General features: G+C 49.1%; 7 protein-coding genes across 7 annotated transcripts; 3 read left to right on the plus strand and 4 right to left on the minus strand.

Moving 5' to 3' along the window:
- The first annotated feature begins 21 nt into the window (after window positions 1-21).
- On the plus strand, window positions 22-1301 carry BU24DRAFT_377226 (protein-L-isoaspartate O-methyltransferas-like protein). The gene is made up of 2 exons (XM_033524640.1): window positions 22-392; window positions 455-1301. Exons 1-2 carry the CDS (start codon window positions 291-293, stop codon window positions 1025-1027), a joined length of 675 nt encoding a protein of 224 aa, XP_033380111.1. The 5' UTR covers window positions 22-290; the 3' UTR covers window positions 1028-1301.
- A 286-nt stretch (window positions 1302-1587) lies between these two features.
- BU24DRAFT_426871 (uncharacterized protein) lies at window positions 1588-4759 on the minus strand. The gene has a single exon (XM_033529074.1). It carries the CDS (start codon window positions 4385-4387, stop codon window positions 1760-1762), a length of 2628 nt encoding a protein of 875 aa, XP_033380112.1. The 5' UTR covers window positions 4388-4759; the 3' UTR covers window positions 1588-1759.
- A 3389-nt stretch (window positions 4760-8148) lies between these two features.
- BU24DRAFT_288931 (uncharacterized protein) lies at window positions 8149-8972 on the plus strand. Its single transcript, XM_033522807.1, has 2 exons — window positions 8149-8509; window positions 8559-8972. Exons 1-2 carry the CDS (start codon window positions 8299-8301, stop codon window positions 8834-8836), a joined length of 489 nt encoding a protein of 162 aa, XP_033380113.1. The 5' UTR covers window positions 8149-8298; the 3' UTR covers window positions 8837-8972.
- A 3177-nt stretch (window positions 8973-12149) lies between these two features.
- On the minus strand, window positions 12150-13487 carry BU24DRAFT_288966 (uncharacterized protein). The gene is made up of 2 exons (XM_033522808.1): window positions 12679-13487; window positions 12150-12611 (listed from the first exon to the last, which is right to left on the minus strand). Exons 1-2 carry the CDS (start codon window positions 13179-13181, stop codon window positions 12236-12238), a joined length of 879 nt encoding a protein of 292 aa, XP_033380114.1. The 5' UTR covers window positions 13182-13487; the 3' UTR covers window positions 12150-12235.
- A 1445-nt stretch (window positions 13488-14932) lies between these two features.
- Window positions 14933-15534, minus strand: BU24DRAFT_288971 (uncharacterized protein). The gene is made up of 3 exons (XM_033522809.1): window positions 15435-15534; window positions 15117-15368; window positions 14933-14993 (listed from the first exon to the last, which is right to left on the minus strand). The coding sequence occupies exons 1-2, from the start codon at window positions 15492-15494 to the stop codon at window positions 15174-15176; spliced, it is 255 nt and encodes an 84-aa protein (XP_033380115.1). The 5' UTR covers window positions 15495-15534; the 3' UTR covers window positions 14933-14993; window positions 15117-15173.
- A 2562-nt stretch (window positions 15535-18096) lies between these two features.
- BU24DRAFT_398575 (cystathionine gamma-synthase) lies at window positions 18097-20564 on the minus strand. Its single transcript, XM_033525387.1, has 8 exons — window positions 20388-20564; window positions 20235-20329; window positions 19428-20186; window positions 19036-19371; window positions 18790-18980; window positions 18555-18738; window positions 18458-18500; window positions 18097-18409 (listed from the first exon to the last, which is right to left on the minus strand). Exons 1-8 carry the CDS (start codon window positions 20454-20456, stop codon window positions 18293-18295), a joined length of 1794 nt encoding a protein of 597 aa, XP_033380116.1. The 5' UTR covers window positions 20457-20564; the 3' UTR covers window positions 18097-18292.
- A 148-nt stretch (window positions 20565-20712) lies between these two features.
- On the plus strand, window positions 20713-24423 carry BU24DRAFT_377233 (pre-rRNA processing protein-like protein Utp22). Its single transcript, XM_033524641.1, has 2 exons — window positions 20713-21189; window positions 21243-24423. Exons 1-2 carry the CDS (start codon window positions 20719-20721, stop codon window positions 24402-24404), a joined length of 3633 nt encoding a protein of 1210 aa, XP_033380117.1. The 5' UTR covers window positions 20713-20718; the 3' UTR covers window positions 24405-24423.
- The last annotated feature ends 121 nt before the right edge of the window (window positions 24424-24544 follow it).

Consider the following 24544-nt stretch of genomic DNA (forward strand, 5'->3'; position numbering starts at 1 on the left):
AAGAGCTTCCCATGACGTTTGCTCAATGTATTTCCCCCTCATGAATGGCGATCCACCCTTAGAGAACATTACGAGTGCAAAGACTTTCTGCACCATACCTCTTCATCGTCCTAAGTAAGGCTTAGGCAGATATCCATAATTCTTGCCTACAACGGAAGGGAACCCTACCCCACCTTAACCAAGTTCCTCATAGCTGCTCTACTACAATCGCCGTGTTGCCTTTCGCGAGCACTATCCTCCACCCCATTCGCGGCTGGCTAAGTTCTCCCGTGGGAACGAGGGGTTTCAAGATGGCCTGGCGCAGCTCAGGACCCACAAACGAGGCGCTTATCTCAAACCTCAAAAACCATGGCCTCATTGAATCTGATAGAGTGAAGAATGCCATGCTAAAGGTACCATTCATATTTCCAAACTTGTCTAATGAGATGAGTGCTTATAATGACCCCGTGAACAGGTTGATCGTGCTCATTATGCTCCATCGTCACCCTACGAGGACTCTCCTCAACCTATCGGTCATCGGGCGACTATCTCTGCCCCGCACATGCATGCTTCAGCATGTGAGTCCCTTCTTCCTTACCTTCACCCCGGGGCGAAGGTGTTAGACATTGGGTCCGGTAGTGGGTATCTCACGGCTGTTCTCGCTGAGCTTGTGTCACCAAATGGAACGACCATTGGGGTAGATCATATTCAACCTCTAGTGGATCTTGCATCTTCCAACATGCGAAAGTCGGATCACGGCAAGTCTCTCCTTGAATCGGGGCGAGTGAAGTTTGTCAAGGCGGATGGTCGGAAGGGGTGGAACGAAGGTGCTCCATACGATGCCATACATGTCGGTGCAGCAGCCGCAGAGCATCACCAAGAGTTGACAGACCAATTGAAGGCCCCGGGCCGGCTCTTTGTACCAGTGGAGGAGGAATGGTCGCAACACATCTACGTTATTGATAAGAAAGAGGATGGAACTGTGGAAAGGAAGAAACTCTTCGGCGTGCAGTATGTGCCATTGACGGATGCCCCACCAGAACAGTGATGGCAAGGCCGTGTAACGAATCGAAGCTTTTCCAAGAGAGTAACACAGCCCATGAATGCTCCACTGAGACACCCAGTTGTGGCCAAATGATAATTTGAACTATACAAACAATCGAAAAGTTGGGTTAGGACTCTGTTCGGACATCTTTTGCTTGGTTAGGCAAGTAGGAGTGATTATCAAAGAATGGATTCTATATACATCAAACACATGGCCGATTTGTAGCACGAATACCTTGATTACATACTACCATGAATAAAGCTACTCTCATCCAAAGGGTACAGTATAGACTCTAGCAGCCGTATGAAATTACCCTTAGTGCATGCGATAGATTCATTGTGCCTGCAAAAGCTCAATTCCCAACAATCCAGCTGAGCAGTGCTTTCAACAATTACTACCGAGCAATACTTTATACCCATATTCAAGGCATATATGAATGAGTATCTGACCTCACCGTCTCCACGGTACCTTTCACTCAATTTGGCCACTATGCAAATGATGGAATAAAAAATAGCACGACAAGTTCATAGCACATAGCTGGGTTCACGTTTTGAGCATGCTTTTCTCATTATGTGTAATCCTGAGCAATATGTACGACAAAACCTCTAGTTCTGATCTATTTCTGTATTATATGCCATGCACTTTGTCAACCTACTCGACTATATTCAATCATAGTACGACAAGAAAGTGTGTCGTGTACACCCAATGTGAAACGGGTGCAATGTACTGAAATATCTAATACATTTCAATGACGCGGCCCACGAATCCTTCCAGGGCGGCGATACCCTTCTCTCCTCGTTCTGTGCTTCCGAACAATCCAGGACCACCACCAGGTAGAACTAGGACCTTCGCTTCATCTTCGACAAACTCCTTTGAAGCGATGAATTGGAACGTGACCGTAGCGGCCGCTGATGCGGGTTTCCTTTCAGACTTTCCATCATTGTCCTCGTCTTCACCGCCGAAACCAAAACCAAAAGCGTCGATTTCATCATCTTCTAGCTCGGTCACGGACGTACTCATGTTATATCTCGTGTCAGCCGCAACAGATATAACTTTTGCAGATGCCCTCACACTAGCCACGTAAATTACCACAGCAGAGCCCACGCTCAGTGTTCCGACTGCTCTTGCATCATCCCCTGAAAAAATTACCTCGATCACTTTGGAGCCTTTTGGCTCGCCCTTTGATAGTACCATGCCTTTTCGGATCCTCACAATTGCCGGGCTTACAATAGCCATATCGATGGGTGCTATTCCTATGGTCCCGACCTGACCTGCTTGCAAACTCTGTACGGGCAATCGCAGGTTTCGCAAGGAGGTGACACGTACGCGCCGCCACTCTGAGCGTCGATCATTATGATATGAACCAGAGCGTAATGCCCCTCTATTGAGTGCCCCTGGAAAGGAACGGGATGTTGGGATAGGAGAGACCTTATTAGAGCGTGTAGGAGGAGTGGTCCCTCGAGCGCTTCCACCATCACTATCGTCGGGGCTTGAATCGAATGGGTAAGGGCCAAGGAGGAGCTCATCATCAATCCTCAGTGTGCCGTGACGGAGGTGTCCACCTATTATAACGGATTGTTCTGAAGACGCAGACGTACTCGAAGCATGCCTAGAGTTTGCGAGCTGATTACCATAGACGTCTTCGATGTGGAAAAGCGTGTCTGTCACACCAGGGCGGTTCCCGAGATCGTCAGGCAACGGGAGATCTCGTAGAAAGGCATGTAGTGTATTGATACCTGTGCCGTTCACAGAGCTCGTCAGCAGAATAGGGACTATTCCAACGGGTGCCAACTTCAGCTGGTTAGCAAGCTCGCTGACTTCCTGGAAATCGCTCGCGGTGATGGTATTTAGATCTCTTCCCGAGGATATGGTAGAAGGTTTGCGAATGATACAAGGCGTTCTTCCAGCAGCCTTGATGGCTGATAGTGCCTTGGATAACATTTGCTTAAGCCCGCCCTTGGTGGCAAGATCGTATTTTGTGATGAGTAGAACCAAAGGCAGTTGTAAATTCAGGCAGAGTTGTAAGTGAGTATGCGAAAGATCCACATCCCCTGTCGCTGTACTAGGTGAATCTTGAGAAAGAGGTGGCGTACCAACTCTTCCTATGGAGTCTTCTGGATTGTCTGCAGGGATGCATACTAACGTCCAATGCGGATCCCAGCCAACGACACCACGGACAGTAGTCCGATGAAAGCGCGGATGCCCGGCAGAATCAGAAAGGAAGACCAGTCGCCCACCATTAGCCTTTGCGTGAATTTCGACCCATGAAGAAACATCCCCTGAGCCGTAGTTGACAATATGGGAACCTGCACTTGTTCCATCTGGTTCAAACGCATCGTAGTAACCTACCAGTTCTTGAGTGATGGAACTCGTCATCCCAGATGCAATCTCATGTCTATGTCGCAAAAGGCTTAGCCGGCTGCTTCCTCGGCCATTGTCTAATGTGCCTGTGGTTAAACTACCCAGCAAACTGGATTTACCAGAGCCCGTGGAACCTGTGAGTGATACACGTAATTGTTCAGTAGGGCGGTTCGGTGGAGCATGTTCTGTTCCATTGGACGGTTGACCCGGGCGAACGAGCGCTTCGGCCACCCATAACTTTCCACGCTTGACTTGCATTGGCACGGAGTCTTGAGGATAGGCATCTTCCACCCATTCGCAATCGCCTACCTCAACCATCCTCTGCACAGTCACATTGCACCCAAGACTAGACGCCATTGCGCGGAGAGTGTTAAGACTCTCCGCCATCTCGTCTTCGGCCAAGCCTACAAATGTACCATCGTCGGCTACACCTATTTCATACAGAGCACCTTTAGTATCTTCAAGATCAGGCGGGAGCCGCTGAAGAAGGGTCTGTGAGTTTGGGTTTGCTGCATCGAAGAAATGAGGTAGTACATGGTTGGTATTCGAGGGAATATGAACCGAGCATGACTGCTTCAATCTCCACCGGAGCTGAGTAGTCAATTGTTCAAGACGGTGCTGTCGTGATTCAGAAGTGGAGGCCTGAGGCATGGGTCCTATGTTTTCAATGTTGGAACGGCTGGAAGAAGAGGCACCAGTAATATCTGTACGTCGGAGGGAACCGGAGACCTGTCGACCTGTCGATGTACGTATGAAAGATCTCCTCTTTCTTAGGAGTAGATGTAATTTATACTCTGTCGGGCCTTCTTGGGGCTCTGGCTCCAATCTGTCAATGCCCACTACATCCAAAGCACCGGACACTGGTGTACTTCTTTGCGGTGTTCCGGTAGATATTGTAGGATCGTGGATGACTGGAAGGTGGGACCGTACGCCTGGAGGAGGCGTCGCCCATGGAGACGAGACCCGTGGCGGGTCGGGATCAAATGTGAAAATGGAGGCCATCTGTGCTATGTTACAAATGTCTTTCAGGATTCGCGATTCGTTCGAAGAAATGTCGATAGGATTAAGGATATGGATCGGCGGGATTCGTAGATGTTCGTTCGATAAATGACCGAATTTCAGTAAACGGTTCGTAAGCCTGGAGCATACAAGACTTTATGGGCGGCATTTTGGCGAGAGTGGTTGTAGATACTGGGAGATGGTTCGCCCTGACGTGCGAAGGTATATGCCTCCGCGTCTTAATGACCGATGATACCCATGGTGAGAGGAATCGATATGATGGTCTTGATGTTCGAATAGAAGAAGTAATGTGGAATGAGGATCAGGCGTAGTCAGCGGTAGACAGTAAAAAGTGAAATGGTGGTGGAGGTGATGGGCAGTTCGATGTTATGAGGTATCTCAGGCTCATAGGTTGGAGTCAGACACGATGGGTTGGTCCGAGCTCCCCCATTCAAAGAAAGGGAATGGAGTCACAGGTAGGTATGCCATCTGAGCAACAGCAGAACAATGATTCACATACGTTCCGTGACGAGACCTAGCTAGGCCTTTCCTTCCAATGATTACTCTTTTGGAGTATTTTGACCCAGATTGCATGGTTGCGTTTGGATTGCTGCTGTGCCCACCAGTGCTAAGTGCACTGGCAGCTTCTGAGCATCTAGGTACCTACCTGAAGTATGTAAAACCAAAAGCTCGCGCACCCAAACACCAAACATCCTGCATTTCACTGGCCAACTATTTGCGACATGTACATAATCAATTCGTCAGAACTACCATAATCACCAGAGGAATGAAAGAAATCCCTAGCCCCGAGTTTGTAGGATCATGAAGCTCGGAAGGATCCAATCCTCCCGCAGAAACCTCGACGCAGACCTATCTTTCTTTCTACCATACCTCTACCACGGAGTATAAAACTATGTTCACTGGCACGTTTTCTTTGACTCATACCGTCAACAATCGCGTGAGTCGTACTGCCTAATGTTCTCAAAATGCTAACAGTCACCTTGCTGTTAGCCAAGCATGGAAAATGCTCAATCTTGTCCCAGATCCATTCGAGCTATTTGCAACTGTTCAAAGACAGTATGGGACTGTCTCGGTGCAGCATTGGGAACACATATCAGTCCTCATGTTAGATCGATTGTTATGGATACGTCTACGTGCCATCATCATACAAGCAAAGGCAATGCGTCCTCTATGGACTGCGTCTTAGAGTAAGTTCATGATCACGTTTTGAACACGCTATGCTCAGCTTTAGGAATCTCAGCTGGGGTTCTCATCTTCGACCCAATGACTGTACTGGCCGACCCATGAACGGCAGATGGGTTTCATACATGCAGTGTCACTTCGGTCTCCCCGAAACCTGCTGCACGATGGTTGCCACGGCGGCTCAGAACACTACTGGTCTCTTTCCTTTTCATCTAGGTAGGCACTAACGAGGCGCGTAGCAAAGCCAGAAGCGTCGCTGACAGCTCCTGGGGTAACTGCATCTCATCATGAATCATTCACGGCAGATGACATATGACTCCAATAGTGAGCAACAAGACCACAAGGTAACTAGGCGAGGTCGTGAATGTGCTAAATCTGGATTTGATGTTGAAATGAGAAAATTGCGATGAACAGTCGTGGCTTGAAACGTTGCTGACCCTTGCAATAGAATGTGAGATTCCGCCTTGCAATAATCGTTGGGCAAACGTACTCGACCATCTGATTCAGGCTGCACATTACATAGTAAGTGCTTTACTCTGGATGACCGCAAGGCGAGACACAAATTAATCGAAACCGATGACTAATAAATGCGTATGTATTATACGATATACCTCCGAAAGGGCTGTAGCGATGGAAGAGGGGGACGAGGCTCAGAGATCCGACTCCGACGGTGTCGGTTTACTGCTTGCAGGTAATCACCCGACGAAGGCTGAGCACACTGCCAATGCGTCCAGAACCCCGGACACGGTGCATGTCCGATTCTTCTTTGCGATGACCATTGGGCAAGTAGCTTGCTAATCCCCACCATCATGGGGGAAAAGAGTCAGTCCAATGCGTCTGATGCAAAAGTATCAACAAGGAAAGGATGCACCTCGACCGACTTCCCAGAGCGTCCACAGAGCTGGTTGTACCGTTGCCCTAATCACCACCTCGCCTGAGAAGCGAGTGTCTCACTACCTACAAGTGCAGGTATGTATGTACACAGTACTTGTATGGAGTAGTACTTGCAGATATGCAGCAGCTGCAGAGAGAAGGGAGGTCATCGGTCGGCCCACGTTTTCCTTGGAAGCCACTTGCATGGCAGTCGAACAACAGCAATGCTTGAGAGCAAGTGCCACAGTGTTGGGTTTTCGAACCACGAGGCTGTCTTACCGAATGTCGACAACCTAGTACCGTAGGACCAGCGGTCCTGCTTGGGACATGTAATCCCCAGGATTGTGTGTGCGTTAATGCGTGAAGCAAGATGCAATCCACGGAGGCTTTGGTGGAGGATCCGCAAGCGCAATAGTCTGTCAATCCTCCCGCCTTCGAAGAACATGCCAATGCCTTCCTTCCGCGCTGTCACCCTTCTTTGGATTTGGCGTGTTGTGGCAAGTTCCTCTAGCCTAAGTGTCGGTGACAACCAACAAGATTAGGACCGTTCACGATTGTTGATCTGACAAGGGGGCGGGGAGCGAGGCCAGGCGTGGCGCCGCTGACGCGAATAGGCTGCTAAACTACCGTGATGTTTGATTGCGTGCGTCCCCGGCGTCCACAGGGCTGGATAATGGTATTCTGGCAGACGGCGTTGGTGTCACTGCAGGTTATAGCGTCCCACGAAAGTAATTAAGGTTAAAACGTTCTTTGGCACCCCCGTAGGCCACACTCGAATCACCTGTCCTGCCCTTTTTTTCTCTGGGTACGAGTAGGATTACAAGCTTCTTGCATACCAACCTGTCTATTCAGAGCATGTGCGATTAGATTATCATACATACGCATAATAATGTCTTAGGATGCAGTAACTCGTTCATCTACGCACATATTCTCTAAGGCAGTCCCTCGCACAATGCTCACCGCCCGGCATCTTTCAATAGAAAGGTAAAAGACATTGAGTATTTTCACATCACAAGACGGCTACAAACAGTTCAGCTTACAATACGTGACTACGGATAGCTGTACATCGTATCTATGCAAGTAGTTGCGTACTTATCACGCTGGCGTTTGTAGACTGAGTGGTGGCATAGTATCTTGGCACGATTGGACAGTGCTTCAACTATCAAGATTCTCCATGCTTGCATTTGACTCGTCGATAGTGTTGATCCCGCTATAGTCTCACGCATCGAATGATGGGTCGTTCTTGGCTGCTGCAGCTGCAGGGGACGGTTACGCAGACGGGGGGTATCCTACATACCATTCCACCGTACCGGCGTTCAATATTTGGAGGGCAGCGTGCACTGCCAGTGTGCCGGTTGATTGCGATACCCAAACCGAACCCTCTCTGCGCCGGTCGACATGGGTGAAATCCAAACTTGACTTTGAATGCTGTCCAAGAGAAGACAAAGTTGACGAGAGCTTTTGCGAGGCCATCATCTATGGCCCATGGAGGACACCAGAGAAAGCCTTTTGTGACACGAGACGCAGCCCTATGCATCTCTGCGTGTCCGTCCCTTTCCGCGAACACAGACACACAGACGCAGTAGTTGATGGAAAACGGGACGGTGCACCATCATCGAATTATCATTTTACGCACAGCAGACTTACACCACTTACTGCACTAGCGGGGAGGTGATTGCGACCTTGGAATACCTTTCGTACGTATGAACAGACGAATAGGATAATAGCCGACTGCGCGCCTACCTACTTGTACAGGCTACAGATCACAGGTCTACTCTGTACGATTCGCCCGAAGAGGCGTCCAGAGTCCAGACGTCCGCGCATCGAACATGCGGTAGATGCAGGAGATTGTTGGGTTGGATCGCCTACTGAAGCCTGCGTCCAACCTCCACCCGTTGCAAGTATTGTGCACGGTAGGTGCATGTACAGCAGGTGTACCGTGTATGCCTCAACATCCTTCCCGCCAGCCGATTTCCCCGCCGCCCGTCTCGAATTCGTTTGCTGTATCCCTGCAAATATCGGGTGGTAAGCCAGTTGAACCAGTACATGGTAAGCACTCTCTTTCGACTGCGGCGCAGCATCTAATCCAACCACCCAGGAGGACCCAGGAGGGACCCAGGAGCGGTTGGCATGACCGGCTTATACACCGACGTTCCGTTGGCTGCGGCCCGCTGCAGCTTGGGGCAAAAAGGGCGGTCTAGTACAGACAATCTCGTACGTTATGCGGTGGTAATTACGTGCCAAGTAGGCGTATTGGTAGGTAGTGCAATTGTCCAATTGCTGACGCTACCTGAGTTGCTCGTGCTAGACAATGTCAGTACACGGTCCAGCACATACTACCTACTGTGTACAAGTGCGTGCATAGTCAGAATATAATTTACATAGCCACCTGGTCCCTACACAGTAGGTAAGGTCTCCAAAGGTTGCAGAGGCAAGCATCGCTAGTCTGGGTGCGCTCTACTTACAAGTTACAACAAGTACTTAGCGTAGCATTCGCTAGACAAGGCCAGGCCAGGCCGTCTGCCAGCAACCAGTAGCCATATCATGCTATCATGCCATGCCAGCATCAACATCACATCTACTGTAGCTACGTACCTACGTAGATGTTTGTGCACTATACGGAGCACTCCATACAAAACTATCACTACGCACGCAGCACGCTGAGGCCTCTAGGTGGATGTAGTCATACATTGTCGACCATGGCATATGGACGGCTGTCTTTCAACAAGAGCCGCGCCACTCATTGTATCGCCATCCACTGTTGGTGTCTGAGATTTATATGGTCTACCTGATGATCTCCCAGGGTCATACTGTCACAGGTATCTCAGAGTCACGCCCCCAGGGCCCGCGATCGGTGCTATGGCCACGCATTGCAATGCTGTGTTGTGCCCGGAACTACTCCATACAGCTTGTGGACAGGCGGACCATGCAGTCCAGCAGACATGACGATGGGTAGAACTGAGGAGAGACAACGTGAGCCAATAACGTACGGTCGTAAGCTCAAGCTTTGGTCCTTTCTTCACATACGAAGCTTGCAGACAAACGAGAACTGTGTGCGCTACACGACACGAGCCGCCAGCGAAATGAGCATCTTTCAGCACCAATGCACTAAAACGGCGCAAGCCTATCATCACATCTCAAGTTCTTGCGCATTCGTTCCCCTGCCAGTCATCACATGGACAGTGATGATGTGTGAAACCAATAATGTATAGTGTGGAGAGATGATTGTGAGAAATAAAAAATTGACACTGTAAATGCTTTCTTTTCGTGCAGTATCCAACCAAGGCAAGGCACGACATGAGACAAGAGGCCACCATGAAGTATGAACTGGGCGTTGGCGCACCCGCCCAACTCGCCCCCATCTCATTTACACGGGTTACACCAATCTTTGCTTGGGAAGAATTTACCGCGCCTGCCCGATGGAGTAAGCAACTCGCATGGAGTCGACTGCAGTAGTTAGTTGGCACGGTTGGGCAGGTTGGCGACGCGCGCTATGAAGATGTCAACGGGGGGACACAGACACACACACACACACACACACAACAGACTACCTACCTACAGCCTACAGCCTACAGCCTACAGCCGACTATCTATATGCGACTACTGCGCCCAGTCCACTACTTCAATGGGTTTAGAGGCCCGATTCCATCTCCATATCATCAAATGTATTATGGACAACAACAACAACAATACAATAATAATACTCATCATCATACTCCGTGCTAATGACAATACTAATAATGACAATAATATAGTACCTGTCGTGGAAAGATGATCATTGGCCCCACATGGTCAAGTTTGCCTGGCCTGGCCTGGCCTTGTGGTTGTGGGCGAGCCAGTGGTCCACCCTCATTGAGAGTAAATATAGTTCAATCGTTGTTAGTGGGAACCTGATCTTGGTTGAGACTTTGAGAGGTGAGAGATTTCGTTTCCACGCTGTCCAGGCAGATTACTACCTCAATTAGTGCACATGGAACGTTTTTAGTATCTACGCAGTAGGCAGTAGGTATGCCCATTATCCACTACACACGTCCCTTGGTCCCTCGACTATGTACCGAGTACATTATACTAACTACCTAGGTACCTAGGTACCTATCCATTGTCATTACTCCAGTGACGAGTCTAGCACGCTTGGACAGGCTGCAGGCATCTACAAGTATCTTAGGCTGGTCCGGCAATGCGTAACCGAACACAGACGTTTCCGTCAATCAGTGCCCGTTTCTCTCCATCTTCCCCCTTCTCCTCTTGAATAGCATAGCCACGAGGCAGCTCGCATTTGGAAACCCATCGTCATATGTGAACCAACATGAGCATTGTGTGCAATCAATTGCAAGATGGCTTCCCAATGCAATTTTTCCATACATTGACAGAAATGCTTCTTTATTGGGAGAGCACCAATGCACGGAGTAGATCATGGATAAAACCATGGAAATACCGCCAACTCCTACTTTGCCATGTTGCTTCGTGCTCGGAGATCCCAAGATGACCCACGGAAAGGACTTCTTTCATCACAAATAGCATGTCATGTCCCCTCATTCCTAAACAGGATGAGGACCCTATACTCAGTAATAATAGTCGGTATACACAATAGAAGTAATTAGTACGAATCGCAATCCAAGAACCCGTAATGCTGTAGCGCCATTTAGCGTCCATGTCATACGATCCCATAAAAAGGAATTACGCGATGGAGATGCGCATCTCTTCCAACAGCAGATCGTAGGTACAGATACACACTGTGTGGATGGGTTTGAATCAAACCCATGGCTCTAAAGGAAGTGATAGACTCTCTGCTTGTGGCAATGACAACATCGGGTCGCACAACGTACTGTGTAAAATCAAAGACGGAGCAAGGCACTCCACATTAATCTCGGTTTCTCAGCGATCTTGTCGATTGTCAGGCCATTCGTTCATCGCGTCCTGAAAGCCTAGCGTTACCTAGCAACCCGCAGGGTAAGCAGCCTAGCAGGTCGTGGTCGTCCAAACCCGTCCTAACTTCCACAGTTCCACTATTCCTAGTGGTTGTACTGTGTAACTTGTAGATTGTAGTAGTGCACCAGGAAAGTTGCCTTTCAGTCTAGATCTATTCACCCTGCGCTCTCGCCTTCCCTTCCCTTCCCTGGCCCCCTGGACCCTCCGCGGGCTTATTCCCCAAACCCGTATCGTTCAGTCCCTCAAAGAACATTCTCTCATTCGTCCCGTCGGCACCCTTGCGGGTGATCAGAGCTAGATAATCCATCGCCGCCGATAGAAGAATAGGAAGACGAACGAAATGGGTACCTACAACAACAGATAGTGGGTATTCCGAGTGGCGCTGGGCCGCAAGCCGGTGGGTGATGGTTTCTATCACTTGAGCCCGCACCTTGTCAGATCTCAAGATCACCTCAGGATTACACGATCAAAGCCACTCAGAAGACAGACGAGCGGTATACAGGAAATCAAGCACAGTAGGAGAGGAACATAAGAATAGTAAGAATAAAATTGGGTATGCAAAACGCTGCAATAATGGAAACGCCGGGCCTCATGCATGGTCCTAAGTCTTGTATGGCTGACGTAGCAACATAAAGTGAAAACAAGTTTCCTCCTCCTCTTCCTCCTCGTACCATGGCGTCTTGCTGCGCATCATCGTTGGAACAAAACCATTATTGTCCGGGGGTGGTTGACCTGCACCCTCTCTTTCTGAACGCCTTTTTAGAGATACGTAAATGCCCATGTGCCCAGATCGTGACTGCGTGAGCCTGCTAGCGGGCCCGAGCCATGTATGCTCCGGTCCGCAGCTTACTTGTTGGAGCTCGAATCTGAAGTCCGTCGTGGTTTGCACTTTTCATGGGCCATATGGCCGTTCCTGGCAGTCGTCCGCGTGAATTCCGCCCCGCATCGTGGACAATAAGCCTTGGCAGCCGTGCCAGATTTCTCTCGCTGGTGCCGTAGCAGGTTACTGAAGGTCGAAAATGCACGTCCGTTGCACCCGTGGTCCCAGCACTGGGGCTTTTGCCGTTGCGGACTCAGAACACGCACAGCATTGCCAGTACCCTGGGCAGAAGGGGAAGCCGGTAGCGTTGATCCAGCAACTGGAGGAGCGAGCGACGAATTGTAGGGTGGCGAGGACGAGTACCCAGGATGAACGTGGTAGGCCGGGGGGTAGATGGAAGTCCTAATACATCAGTCAGCGACGAGTCCAAAACCTTACACTGCTAAGTGCAGCTCGATTCTTCACTTACGTCGAGTAGTGTGTCGCGTTCACGTTCGATGTTGGTATTGCGTTCATGGGAGGATAAGTGTAACTATGTGAGACTGAAACAGGATGGAGAGGCGACAGCTGATTGGGAATTGCGCTGACACGAATCGGATCTAAAGACTGTTGGTAAGGGCTGCGGGTATCTGCTGCAGGACGAAAGCTTGGGAGAAGCTCCCCAGATCTCCTTGGGTCATCCTGGACGGCGGGGCCAGAGGCATACGAAGTGACAAAAGCATCCGAGGTCGATGGAACATATGGCTCTGATGTCGGCGGCTGCGATGTACGTGACTCGGCGTACGAGTCCTGTGCCAGTTGGTCGTCATGGACAGTTGAGTTAGTCGAGTACGAAGGAACGTAAGGATCAGGCGCCGAGGTGGGAGGCTCTGAGGTTCGAGACTGCTGGTAAGGTGGTGTGTTCATATCCGGATAGCTGTTTCCATGAAGCGGCGGGAGGGGATAGTGTCCCCCAAAGTGCGAAGGCATCATGAAGTCCAACGTGCTTGTCAGAGTCAGTTACGGTCTTAGAGTCCTGTTGCGGTCCGCTTTACCTCATATCTTGCAATTGAACGGTAGGGTCCTGTGGGTGGAGGGATTGAGGTTGAGGTTGAGATGACAGACTGAAGTCGAATTCCTCAACTTGATGGCTACCAGTAGTAGAGTCTATTGACGAGGGCAGTGCGTTCAGGGAAGCTGTCGGTGAAAGTCCGTAACTGGTAGGTTTCACCAAGGACGAATCGGGCAGTGGCTCGGAAGACGAATGTTGAGGCGAATGGAGTGTGGAGAGGTCTAAAGATTGCGAGATGAGGAGGTTGGAAGGCTGGTTATGTTCTGATCCGGAGTGGAGCGGAGTGTTGCTACGTGGAATAGAATGGATGTCCTCCGCTACATGCCAGACTGGTGATTGAGGTTCTTGGGTAGGGTAATTGCCAGATATGTGGCGGGTTGATGACAGAGTTGCGGCACGGCGCGATCGATGATTCCTTAAGTGAGCTGGCTCTGAAGGCTGAACGGACAGATTCTGATCTTGACGATTCCTAAGTCTTCGTGAGATGGTTGTCGTCTTCGATTGTTTTTGTTTTGGAGACCCCAAGGTCATGATCAACGAATCGATGGTGACATGCGTCGAGAGACCGGAGCGCTAGTGGGGGTAAACATACAGCTATTGATTGTATTCCCAGATTGGCACAATCTTGAAGTGTTTATAGCAGCCTTACAGTTGAGGAGCAAGAACGCTCGCAAGGCAGACTTTTGACATTGATCTTGCTTTGAGAGGTGGCCCTGCGCCATGTCCGGGGTGGTGCTGTCGAGGGGTATATAGTGGTATAGAGAATCTGAGCGCGCCAGTAATAACTTACCGACCGGTAGCTACAGGCGTGAAGGGTTTCCAACAGCAATTTTCCGGGACTACGGCTGGTGACTGGTCGGTGCCTTGAAGGATTGAGACCCTGCAAACTTGTGCGGGCCAAGCTACCGACCGTTTAGTACAGGACAAGGACGTGCATGCAACGTACAGGACGTGCACACGCGAGAGCTGGCTAGCCTTGGGGTCAAGACTCGAGCAAAGGGACTGGGGTTCCAGGAAAGAAGATGTGGGTGAGCGCCGTGAGCATACCTAGCCTCTGCGTAGGTAGGGATCGTAGGATAGGTACGGGGTACTGTGAACCGTGTACTGTATACCTAGGTAATCAGGTACACAGTCGGTACGACTCATGAGTACAATACACCGTACAGTCTGTCACCTAGGTCTGTACCCATGCGTACCACGCTTCCTGATGCATACATAATACATGTATCATGAGAAAGGCAAGGTGGTGTTGTTGATGACGATGTCAAGATGGAAAATAGACGGTTTCAGGCCACAGTTGCTCCACGCAATAATGGATCTGACTCCTCCTTCCCGGCAGGGCAAGTAACCGTCTTTGATAGACATACCACGTTAGAAGAAGTCTCTCGACAATACACACGAATGCACATGATACCTCGATGCTGAAATCAGGCCTTAGTAGTGAAGTAGCATCATTGAACCAAGACGACTTGGAAGGTATGTGTGTACATGCATCCATTGCATGTAATGTGCATACGTTGGTTTCGACACATTTGGTGCATGTGTGTCCTGTTCTGTCTTGTCCTGTTCTGCCCGGACCGGATAGTCCCCTTGTATTGAGTTTGAGTATAACCCAACTGCTGGAGAATATAGACAGGCTTCATACCAGTCTGTTGATCTTGATCTTGCTGCATGCGCGCATGGCGCTGGCTCACTGAAGAAGCAATAGAAGGGCAGTTTCTCGCCGTCCAGAACTGTTGGTGGCGCACTGGGTCAGCAGAGCCCTACTACGCGCGTAGTATGGTGTTTCAAGGGACCCTGCCGGGTATCTAACTGATGGAAGGCCATGGCCAAGATCTGAAGCGAAAATAGCTTACCTTACAAGTACAAGTAATAATAATAAGAATCGGAATAAGACGACGATGTACGGAGTGCTAATACTGTACGAGACGTAGTAGTTGACGGGCGGTTGAAGGCGGGGCTGGGCCGTCAATGGGTTTTGGCTTTTCTTTTGGGGGAGGGGGAGGGGGACGGGGCGTTGAGAGTGTCGTGAACTTGTGAACTCGTGGAACTCGTGGTGGACGGTGGACGATGGACGGTGGCGCGTGCGCGAGAAAGAAAGACGCTGGCTACAGTGGTTAAGTACTTAGATTACAGGTACTTTTTGCTTGTACGGAGTAGATGGTAGGTATTACTTGTTGTATCCGTTTGTACCGTTTGTAGCAATCTTCTGGCGAGGATGAATGGATAATCATCCTGTGTACCTACGGTAGTCAAATGAATGCTGTAGTCAATAATTGCAAACAGTCACTGTATGGTACGCAGTACATACATAGGTAGACATACTCCGTAGAGTAACTTCGCTACTGTATGTACTGTAGTCTGTGTACCCGTGAGATATCGCCCGGTCTAAGAATCCATGCCTTTTTTTGGGGTCATCGCGCGACCCGAGTTCCCCTGGATTTCATACCTGTGCTGTGTAATGTCATGTTTTTTTTTTGGCGATAAATTTCGCCCTCCAGCGTTGCTTACTGTTTCATTACTCACTGTGCCCGATCGCTGCGACAATGGGCCGTGCTAATTCCATCTTCATCTTTGCCTCGTGTTTGCTTGCTTGCCCTGGCAGAATGTATGTACTAAACTCGATCGATGGAACATCAATGTAATTGACAGGTAAGGTGGAGGTGGAGGAACGGTCAGTGCAGGTACTGTGTGCAGTGAATCGACTGTGTCCGCCAACGAAATGTTTTTCGATGCAACAAGTAGTACTCCGTAAAGTATCATGATTGCATGTGATGAATATACCGCCTCTAGTGACTTGTTTTCCTTGTCTCAATCGTATTATTGCCGGATACCGAAACGGCGACGGCGAAGGTTTCTGGAAGCTATCGAAGGGCTTCAACCATGTCCGGTGACCTGCATATCATCCTCGGGGGCCACAGTAAGACGATGATATCTATTCCAACTTTGGAACGTCATCAATTCATCGAGCGAGCAACCAAGCTATGTACGCATTGTTGCCCCAAAGCTATGGGTTAGCTATCGCTCTTGTACCTACCTACCACTTTGAGTGTAGTAGGTGGGCTTGTACAATCATGGAAACTCGCGGGTTTGCTGTTTTGGGCATGTTTTGCGGCTGGTTGGCAGGTAGTTTTGCAAGATTCGATCAAAGCCTGGAGAGCCGAGGGTGAACCAACGTGCGCAGTCACCAGTGATCCCGGTCATGATGCAATGCTCTCTCTGTGGCCCATCTCCAGCGGGGCATTGCTGTGGTTTGACATGTTTCGCAGTGAACGCCGACGTAGAAAACCTTCAAAGGTCTACAGCTGCCCACATGCTCAAGGGAAATTGCATGTCTGACATAAGCCGCTACGTATCAAGTCTGCTATGCTCTATTGTTGGTCTCAATTGGTCGACTTGCGCCATCAGTATGTAATGCACTAAGAGTAGGAGCCTGTCACAGATTTCACAGATTGCTTCGAGAAGCTATCGGACAAGGCTCCCAGACCCCGATCGGAGGGCTGTGTTGGTTACAAACAGTAGGTATCCTACCTGTTGTCAGTGCATTAATTACTAGGGTTGTACTCTTAGAGTTGTAGCCATAGTTATGGCAAGCATGCCCAAAGCTCGAGTCCTACGTGAAGTAAAGAAACCCACAGTATGCATTCCTAAGGGTACGAGTAAGAACAGATCATTCTGGCACTGATAAGACCACATCGTCGGCTATCCTCGTCTTATCACTCAGTCGTCTTCTTCTGTCCCTGCACACTTTCCAAAAACAATTGCTGCAAGGTGGCGTTGCAAGGACTACGCCATCATCATCGCCTAATTGAGGCAGCAGGCGGTGTTCGACCAGATCACTCACAAATGCCAACAATGTCCTAGCAAGTTCCCCGCAACGTTTGAGATCTCACTTTACGAACAACCCGCCGAATCAACGTGGCGTAGCCTGAGTAGATACAAATCAACAGAGTTCTGACCGGGGTGGTAGACAGATGTTGAAACAATGCCATCTTGTTTTGCGTGTCACAGAGCCAGCCAGCCCTCGGCACGCACAGCGAGCCTGCAGAAGCATATCGTGCAACACGCCAAAAGAAGTTGATGCCATAACCCAACGAGTCTCTGCCCACCAGGGAGATGACTGGAGGCCGTCGGAGGCCTGAATATTTGCACATGTACAGGGGCGAGTGTGACTTGGTTTGATTTCACTAGCCAATTAAAGCAAGAATAGACGAAGAAGGGTCCCTCGGACAGACTTCAATCACCTTGAATCTTGATATCTTTGTAATTATGAAGTAGTTAATTACTACTACTGCGGCATCGATGTATCGCACGCCTTGAAAGTTGCAAAGAACTCTAGCTTCCTGGTTACCGACTCTTCTCAAAAGCGTCTATGACATGATTACTCAACTGAATCAGGTATCGCAGTCGATCAGGAAGTCGGTCAGCCATAGCATTCACGAAAGCTTAGGTACTTGACTGGTTAGCAGGTGTTACGGTAGATATTATAAAGACGGTAATTATCTCAAGATTCTACTTGCTTTTGGTGTCACACACACACTGGCGTCGAGACGCTCGCCAATCGATTCTGATTGCCATGGACGTCGATATGAAGCTATATTTCATGCGCATGAATCTTCCGTGTGCGAGCAGACACGGGCATCGTATCTATCTCGCAAATTATGAAAGCCTGATCCGGCTGGTAATTGAAAGGTCCTGGAGTCTGCCTTTCCAGCTCGAAACAGAAAGTTTACTTAGTCATCACAGCGAACGTTCAAGACCTTTAACTTTTTGGGAACTATACCCGACATGATCAATGACAGACTGACGGTACGGTGGTACTAGCTGATATCAGGTGTCTGTGTAACAATGTCTGGAGCTATGGCTATAAGACTTCAATGGTATGAATATGAATTGAGGATTCTGGAGCAGACCATTCATTGCGTTCGTGTATATTTGGTAGTGCTACCCGCAGAAATGCAAATCTAGTCGCGTGTTCTTTGTCGGCATTCTTACATCAAGATGTATCTGCTGCAGGTTCATCACTACGTAACTAGGCCAATCTTTCTATGGCCTCAAGCGCACGACGGAAAGTATCTACCAACTTATTGGTATCTTCCAACCCTACACTGAAGCGTACGAGGTCGGCCTCCACGCCCCACGATGCACACTATTAAACGTTAGGAGGGTAGGCGATACGAGTAGCATAAGAACTTACCCAGTCTAGTTCTCCGTAATGCGCCAATATGACATAGGGCGAACTGTGTTTTTGTTATTAACTGAGTTGACATATCATACTGTAGATGTCGACAAACCTCAATGTAAAATTAGTCCCTAGGCTCGGACCTTTCACCGTGTCAAGATTGTCGAAGAAGGTAATTGCTTCTTCTTTGGAATAAAATGTGGCAGATAAGAGACCTCCGTATCCACCGCGTACGGTGCGACATTTATCGTAATACTGCCGCGTCGGACTGTACTTTGGGTAGTTTGTTTGTTTTACTGGTACTGTTAATCAATGGTCTGCATTGTGGTGTCGTCTGGATCATCTACCTCGTGGATGTGCGCGCAAGACATCGCAAATCGCCTCAGCATTGGCATTGATGCGCTCAATACGTGATACAAAGTCACGACTATTGCGCTCCAGAAAGATACTGTCTTCGGCCCAATGATTGTCCACGTAATCGCTATTCCAGGTTTGCTTGAGTTGCTTATACGATTTGGCGCGAGGGTTCAAGACAAGACTTTGTCACGTTAGTCTCTGGACCTGGATACTCATGAGAGGGCGCTTTCACTCACCTTCCTCCCATAACATTGCTATCTCCGCTGAAAACTTTGGTCAGACTGCTGACCACAATATCCGCATACGGAAGAACATTCACGTTCATAAAGTTTCCAATGGTCTCATCAATAACCACATAGAAGTCATACTTGTCAGCTAAATCACGTATCCGTTCGATGTCTGGAGAGCGCAGTAACGGATTGCTCGGGAATTCAGTGAAAAGGGCCAGGAATCTTTCACCCCCCTCCAGTCTTTTTTCGAGATCGTCCAGTTCCTCGGAGGAGCCAAAGCCATAAAAATGAGAACCTGGGCCGAACTTCTGTACAATCTTCAAGGTATCGATATAAGGGAATCTGTGGCAAATCAATATGTATGACACAATTTGCATAGAGTAGTTGGTCTTTCCTACCCAAATACGATACTCTGGAGAGGCCCTTTCGTGGCCATGAGATTGCGGTGCGCATTGAAAATCGAGCTCATGCCACAGGGGTAGAGATAAACATCATCCTCCGAGAAGCCAGCTACTTGCCGAGTATTTTCCTCGTCTTTGCTTAATGCGAGAGCTTCAGGGAGCTCAACGTCTGCAGTAAGTGAGCCTGCGATACGACGGCGAACGGCAAGTTTCGCATTTGTTGTCAGTGATAAATCGAGATTTCTACCAAATCTTTGCTCCACGAAATCGTTGGGATCTTGAGTGTCGTTGCCATCGTTACGGACATCAATAGGCGTATCGAGATCGATCGAAGTCTGGCGTTGATACCGCCTGGGTCCCTTGCATAGACGTCGCATCCCATCAATAGTGGAAGCGTCCACTAAAGCGCCCTTTTCGAACAGACCATGGCAATGTTCTGCTCGTCGACTGGAAATTCCATCTCCCGAGTGTTGCCAGAACGCTTTGGCGATCTTGAAGCTTACCGCCGGAAATATGAATGCAGAGATCCTGGGAGAGATAATCTCGAGCTCTTCAGAGCGTTCTTTGGCTGCACTGGGGACTAGATCCAGTATTCTAGCCTGCTGACGATCTTCTGGGGGTGCTTGAGTGTTGAAATAATCCAGGCATCTTTGGGCTATCGAATGCGATGGAAACAACATGGCTCGCTCCCCATCGTGTCCATACTTCTCCACTATGGCATTGGCAAGTCGCTCGATTGCCTTATGAATGAAGAACCTTTATAATGTTAGACAGTCCTCTATTCGGTGTGGGAAAGATGTCAACCTTGGATAGCCCGTCTTCATTTTGCTAATGACCCATTCTTCGCCTTCTTCGTAGCCGACATTGGCCCTCCAAGTAGGCAAAGAAACGCTCACGGCCTTGGAAATATCAGTTTGAAACTGGGGAGATGGATCTTTCATTGAATGTCTGACTCACGTGCGCAGTCATCGGGGGTATCGTCTCCCCAACCTCGACATCATTCTCAAAAGTCGCTGGGAAAGTCATGACATCTGTTAAGAAGGAATAGCTTAATTGACATGCACGCTTGAATTTCTGCCCAGCCAAAGTAGAAATCGCGGGGTTGTATGCAAACGACAATTTACGAAGAGAAATAGTCCGGGATATATGATGGCCGATGTTCGGCTTGTAAAACTTAAAAGGTTATCGATAAAAGCATCAGCCACAGGCGCTAAGCCGCGCGCCACACCTTCTGTCCATCATCGAATTTTTTTTTGGTTGCGCAAACACGAAGCAACAAACACCCAACATGGCGTCACCCTCCTCGAAACGAAGAAAACTCCAACACAGCGAGAGCGATGACGCACGAGATCTAGCTGGACTGCCACGTCGCTCCGGAAAAGGTGTCCCCACGCGCAAGGATAATGGGGAACTTTGCGACATGAGAGACGGCGATCTCTCAGTCGATGAGGACGTCTCTAGCGAAGCGGGCTCGTCAAAAGCTGAAGAAGAGATGACCGATTCAGAAAAGGCTGCGCCTGGAAGCAACACCTCTTTCGCGAACAACGTAGAACAGAAGAAACAGCCTGTCAAGCGGCCAGCGACCGAATCTGCTGAAAGCGTGTACACCGCAGAGGTGTACAGATCGAACATGTTTAAGCTTCAAGTCGATGAGCTTCTGGACCAAATTCGACCCAATTATGGGAAAAAGGAAGTCGAATCAGCAATGCGCGCGCTTAAGGAACACATTGAGCAAATACCATCTCGTCCACCTTTGCCGGTAATGTACTTCGCTAGGTTGGTTTACTTCGCACGATAGCTAACCTATCCCAGTTTTATGAAGCTCAGAAAGCTCTGAAGGGTGAGGGTATCACCGTACCCTTCCCCCAACCTCTTCCACCCGCGGACGTAAAATACAAACTCCAATACGACCGGCCCGCAAATATCAACGCTACTGGCAGTTATCCCCTCAAAATAGCTATTCGAACAGATGACTGCGCTGTCATTGACATGGTTGTCACGATGCCACGGACAATATTCCAAGACAAGGATTATCTGAACCATCGATATTTCTACAAACGCGCGTTCTACTTGGCTTGCGTGGCAGCTGGATTACGGTCATCGGCACGAAATAAGTACAAGCTCTCCTTTGACTTGATGCATGGCAATCAATTGCAGCCTGTGCTTCTTGTCAAACCTAGCGGCGACGGCAGTTCCGCAGACTTCACGAAGTCTAAGTGCTGGATCCGCATAATATTAGCTCTCCCTGAAAATGCGTTCCCGCAGACTCGCCTTCTGCCAACATCAAGTTGTATTCGTTTACATCCACATAGCGACAGCTCAGAGGACAACGATCGGCTAACATCTTCTCCTGCCACGCCATTCTACAATGCAACAATTCAAGCCGATGCATCAGTAACGCAGTATCTTAAACTACTCCATGTCACGACCGCAAAGGTTGAAACCTTCAGGGACGCTTGCATGCTTGGACGCGTCTGGCTGAAGCAACGTGGGTTCGGGAGTCAACTTTTCAGAGGAGGTTTTGGCAACTTTGAATGGAGTATCATTGTTGCTCTCCTCCTTCAACCAACTTCCGGTACAGGAGCTTTCCGTTTGTCTTCCGGCTACAGCAGTTATCAGTTGTTCAAGGCGACCCTACAGTTTATTGCTAGACACAACCTGACCAAAACCCCATTCCTGCTCTCATCGAACAACGTCTCAAACCCAAAGGGAGATTCCACGCCGCTTCTCTTCGATGGCTCTCGGAATCTGAACATACTGTACAAGATGACGAAATGGGCCTATTATCAATTGCAACATGAAGCAAAGACTACAGTTGACATGCTCTCCGACCCAATCGCCGATCACTTCGAATCAACTTTTATCACGAAGACGAACATACTGGAATATCGCTTCGACGCTTTTATCGAAATCCCACTATATGCTATCGCGCCCGATACAGACAACAATGAACAACATGCGGCTTTAATCGACGGCTGTTCAAAAGTCTATGATTTACTCCAGCGTGCGCTCACTGATCGAGTATCTCTCATTTCATTCTCCATTCCCACCACAAGTGACTGGAGTGTGAAGGCAACAAGACCTTCTCTCGACAAGGAAAGGAATGTTTTAGTCTCCCTTGCTATCGATCCGAGCAACGCCTATCGATCAGTTGACCACGGGCCACCAGCCGAGGACAAAAAGGCAGCTGCGTCATTCCGTCAATTCTGGGGGGAGAAGGCTGAACTAAGGCGTTTCAAGGACGGCAGCATTCTTGAAAGCGTAGTATGGCCGGTGTCGAACAACTCCTCCATACTAGAACAAATCATTCGCCATGTACTCGACAGACATTTGAACCCCCAGGCCGGTACAAAGGCTACGTTCACTAGTGACCCGCTCGCCCATCTACTTCCATCCGGATCTGTTCAAGGTCAATCGAATCTATCTGCATTTTCCTCTCGTATGAATGCGTTGGCAGCACTTGAAAAAGATATCCGCGGCTTAGAAGGGTTGCCGCTGCAGGTCCGAACAATCAGTGCCGCTGACCCTTTGCTGCGATATTCAGATGTAGATATGGACGTCAAACATATTCCTGCCTCTATGGTTCTACAATTCGAAGGGTCTGCTCAATGGCCCGATGATCTGTGTGCGATTCAACGCACAAAAATTGCCTTCCTTTTGAAGCTAGCTGATCTGCTAGACGCTCACGGCAACGGTGAAAGTGCTCGCCTAGGGTTAGAGAACCCCTCCCACCCGGATCTCAATCAGGGATTCTTGGACATTTTCGTGCCTCCCGGTTTCACGTTTCGTCTCCGAATTTATCATGACCGTGAAGCTACATTGCTCGGGCGCCAACTCAAGGACAAGTTACTGGATTCTCCGTCACGCGAAGCTGCAGCGGCAGCTCTCTCAATCTACAAACATGACTATATCCACGTACCTGCCCATACTCAAATGCTTCAAAAACTCTGCACACGATTTCCGGCTCTGTCACCCTCGATACGAATGACCAAGCGTTGGTTCGCTGCTCACCTTCTCTCGCCTCATTTTGCCCCCGAACTCATTGAGCTCCTCGTTGTCCGAACATTTCTTCAACACCATCCTTGGCCTGTTCCCGCTTGTGCGACAGTAGGCTTTTTGAGGACACTAATGTTCATCAGTCGGTGGGATTGGCGCCATGTCCCTCTTATTGTTGACTTTTCGGCCGGCACAAGTGAGCCGATTGGAATGTCTGATAATTTACAGGCCAGAACGTTCACAACGGAAGACGTCGAGCAAATTCAGACCCGTTTTGAGGCATGGCGAAGGATTGATCCTGCCATGAATCGCGTTGCGCTTTTCGCCGCCACAAACTTGGACAGTGAAGGGACAACATGGACTGATAAGTCCAAGCCTGAGAAGGTCGTAGCTGCAAGAATGACAGCACTCGCAAAAGCGGCCACCAGCTCTACGCGAGCACAAGAGGAAAAGCTTCTTGCAGGCGTAACTGGTAAGCAGGCTAGAGTTGATGCGGGCATTGAATCTACCCCAGATCATCTCTTTGCCCCTGAGTTGCGTGACTATGATGTAGTCATTCATCTCTCGTCAAAATATTCAACAAAGGGGAAAAGAAAACAAACCGCAACGTTCAAAAATCTCCAGCTCCAGCAAGGCGATATGGGAGCGAAAGAGTTACAGAATATCGGGTTTGATCCTGTGCATCTTTTCACCAATGATTTGAAAGAGATATATGGCAACACTGTCATCTGGTTTTGGGACCCACATGCATTGAATGTAATATGTGGTCTGTTTAATCCAACAGTCGCTGGCCAACGTGCTTGGAAAGTCAAAGCCGATTGGAACAGCCTGCCATCTACGACGAATAACGCCAAGTCTGATGGTGCAAACTTGACAGACGGGAATGGCACGAGTATTGACGTTAACAAAGGTGCCATATATAACGAGATCAGACGTCTGGGAGGAGAGATGATACGAAGTATTGAGATCAAAGCGTGATCAATAATAAGATCAAGAGAAAAATAGTTTGAATATATTTTTGAGACTTTCCTCATGATGTTGCACGATTCAATCCGGTCTAACTCTAACCCGTGCAATCAACGCTTTAAGGATACTGATCGCACTTGTGTCTGAGAAAC

Source organism: Aaosphaeria arxii, assembly GCF_010015735.1.
Source record: "Aaosphaeria arxii CBS 175.79 unplaced genomic scaffold BU24scaffold_9, whole genome shotgun sequence".
NCBI classification, from domain to species: Eukaryota; Fungi; Ascomycota; class Dothideomycetes; order Pleosporales; genus Aaosphaeria; species Aaosphaeria arxii.

Bases quoted from the DNA above. Each gene is read 5' to 3' on its own strand.
- BU24DRAFT_288966 (XM_033522808.1), bottom strand. From the start codon at position 13,181: ATGATGCCTTCGCACTTTGGGGGACACTATCCCCTCCCGCCGCTTCAT. The intron at 12,612-12,678 runs GTAAGTGAAGAA...CTGATGTATTAG, and splicing joins AACGCGACACACTACTCGAC to GACTTCCATCTACCCCCCGG.
- BU24DRAFT_426871 (XM_033529074.1), bottom strand. From the start codon at position 4,387: ATGGCCTCCATTTTCACATTTGATCCCGACCCGCCACGGGTCTCGTCT.
- BU24DRAFT_377233 (XM_033524641.1), top strand. From the start codon at position 20,719: ATGGCGTCACCCTCCTCGAAACGAAGAAAACTCCAACACAGCGAGAGC. The intron at 21,190-21,242 runs GTAATGTACTTC...AACCTATCCCAG, and splicing joins CATCTCGTCCACCTTTGCCG to TTTTATGAAGCTCAGAAAGC.
- BU24DRAFT_288971 (XM_033522809.1), bottom strand. From the start codon at position 15,494: ATGATTATCCATTCATCCTCGCCAGAAGATTGCTACAAACGGTACAAA. The intron at 15,369-15,434 runs GTAATACCTACC...TAACCACTGTAG, and splicing joins GGTACAAACGGATACAACAA to CCAGCGTCTTTCTTTCTCGC.
- BU24DRAFT_288931 (XM_033522807.1), top strand. From the start codon at position 8,299: ATGCAGGAGATTGTTGGGTTGGATCGCCTACTGAAGCCTGCGTCCAAC. The intron at 8,510-8,558 runs GTAAGCACTCTC...CCAACCACCCAG, and splicing joins GCCAGTTGAACCAGTACATG to GAGGACCCAGGAGGGACCCA.
- BU24DRAFT_398575 (XM_033525387.1), bottom strand. From the start codon at position 20,456: ATGACTTTCCCAGCGACTTTTGAGAATGATGTCGAGGTTGGGGAGACG. The intron at 20,330-20,387 runs GTGAGTCAGACA...GATATTTCCAAG, and splicing joins TACCCCCGATGACTGCGCAC to GCCGTGAGCGTTTCTTTGCC. The intron at 20,187-20,234 runs GTTGACATCTTT...AACATTATAAAG, and splicing joins ATGAAGACGGGCTATCCAAG to GTTCTTCATTCATAAGGCAA.
- BU24DRAFT_377226 (XM_033524640.1), top strand. From the start codon at position 291: ATGGCCTGGCGCAGCTCAGGACCCACAAACGAGGCGCTTATCTCAAAC. The intron at 393-454 runs GTACCATTCATA...CCCCGTGAACAG, and splicing joins TGAAGAATGCCATGCTAAAG to GTTGATCGTGCTCATTATGC.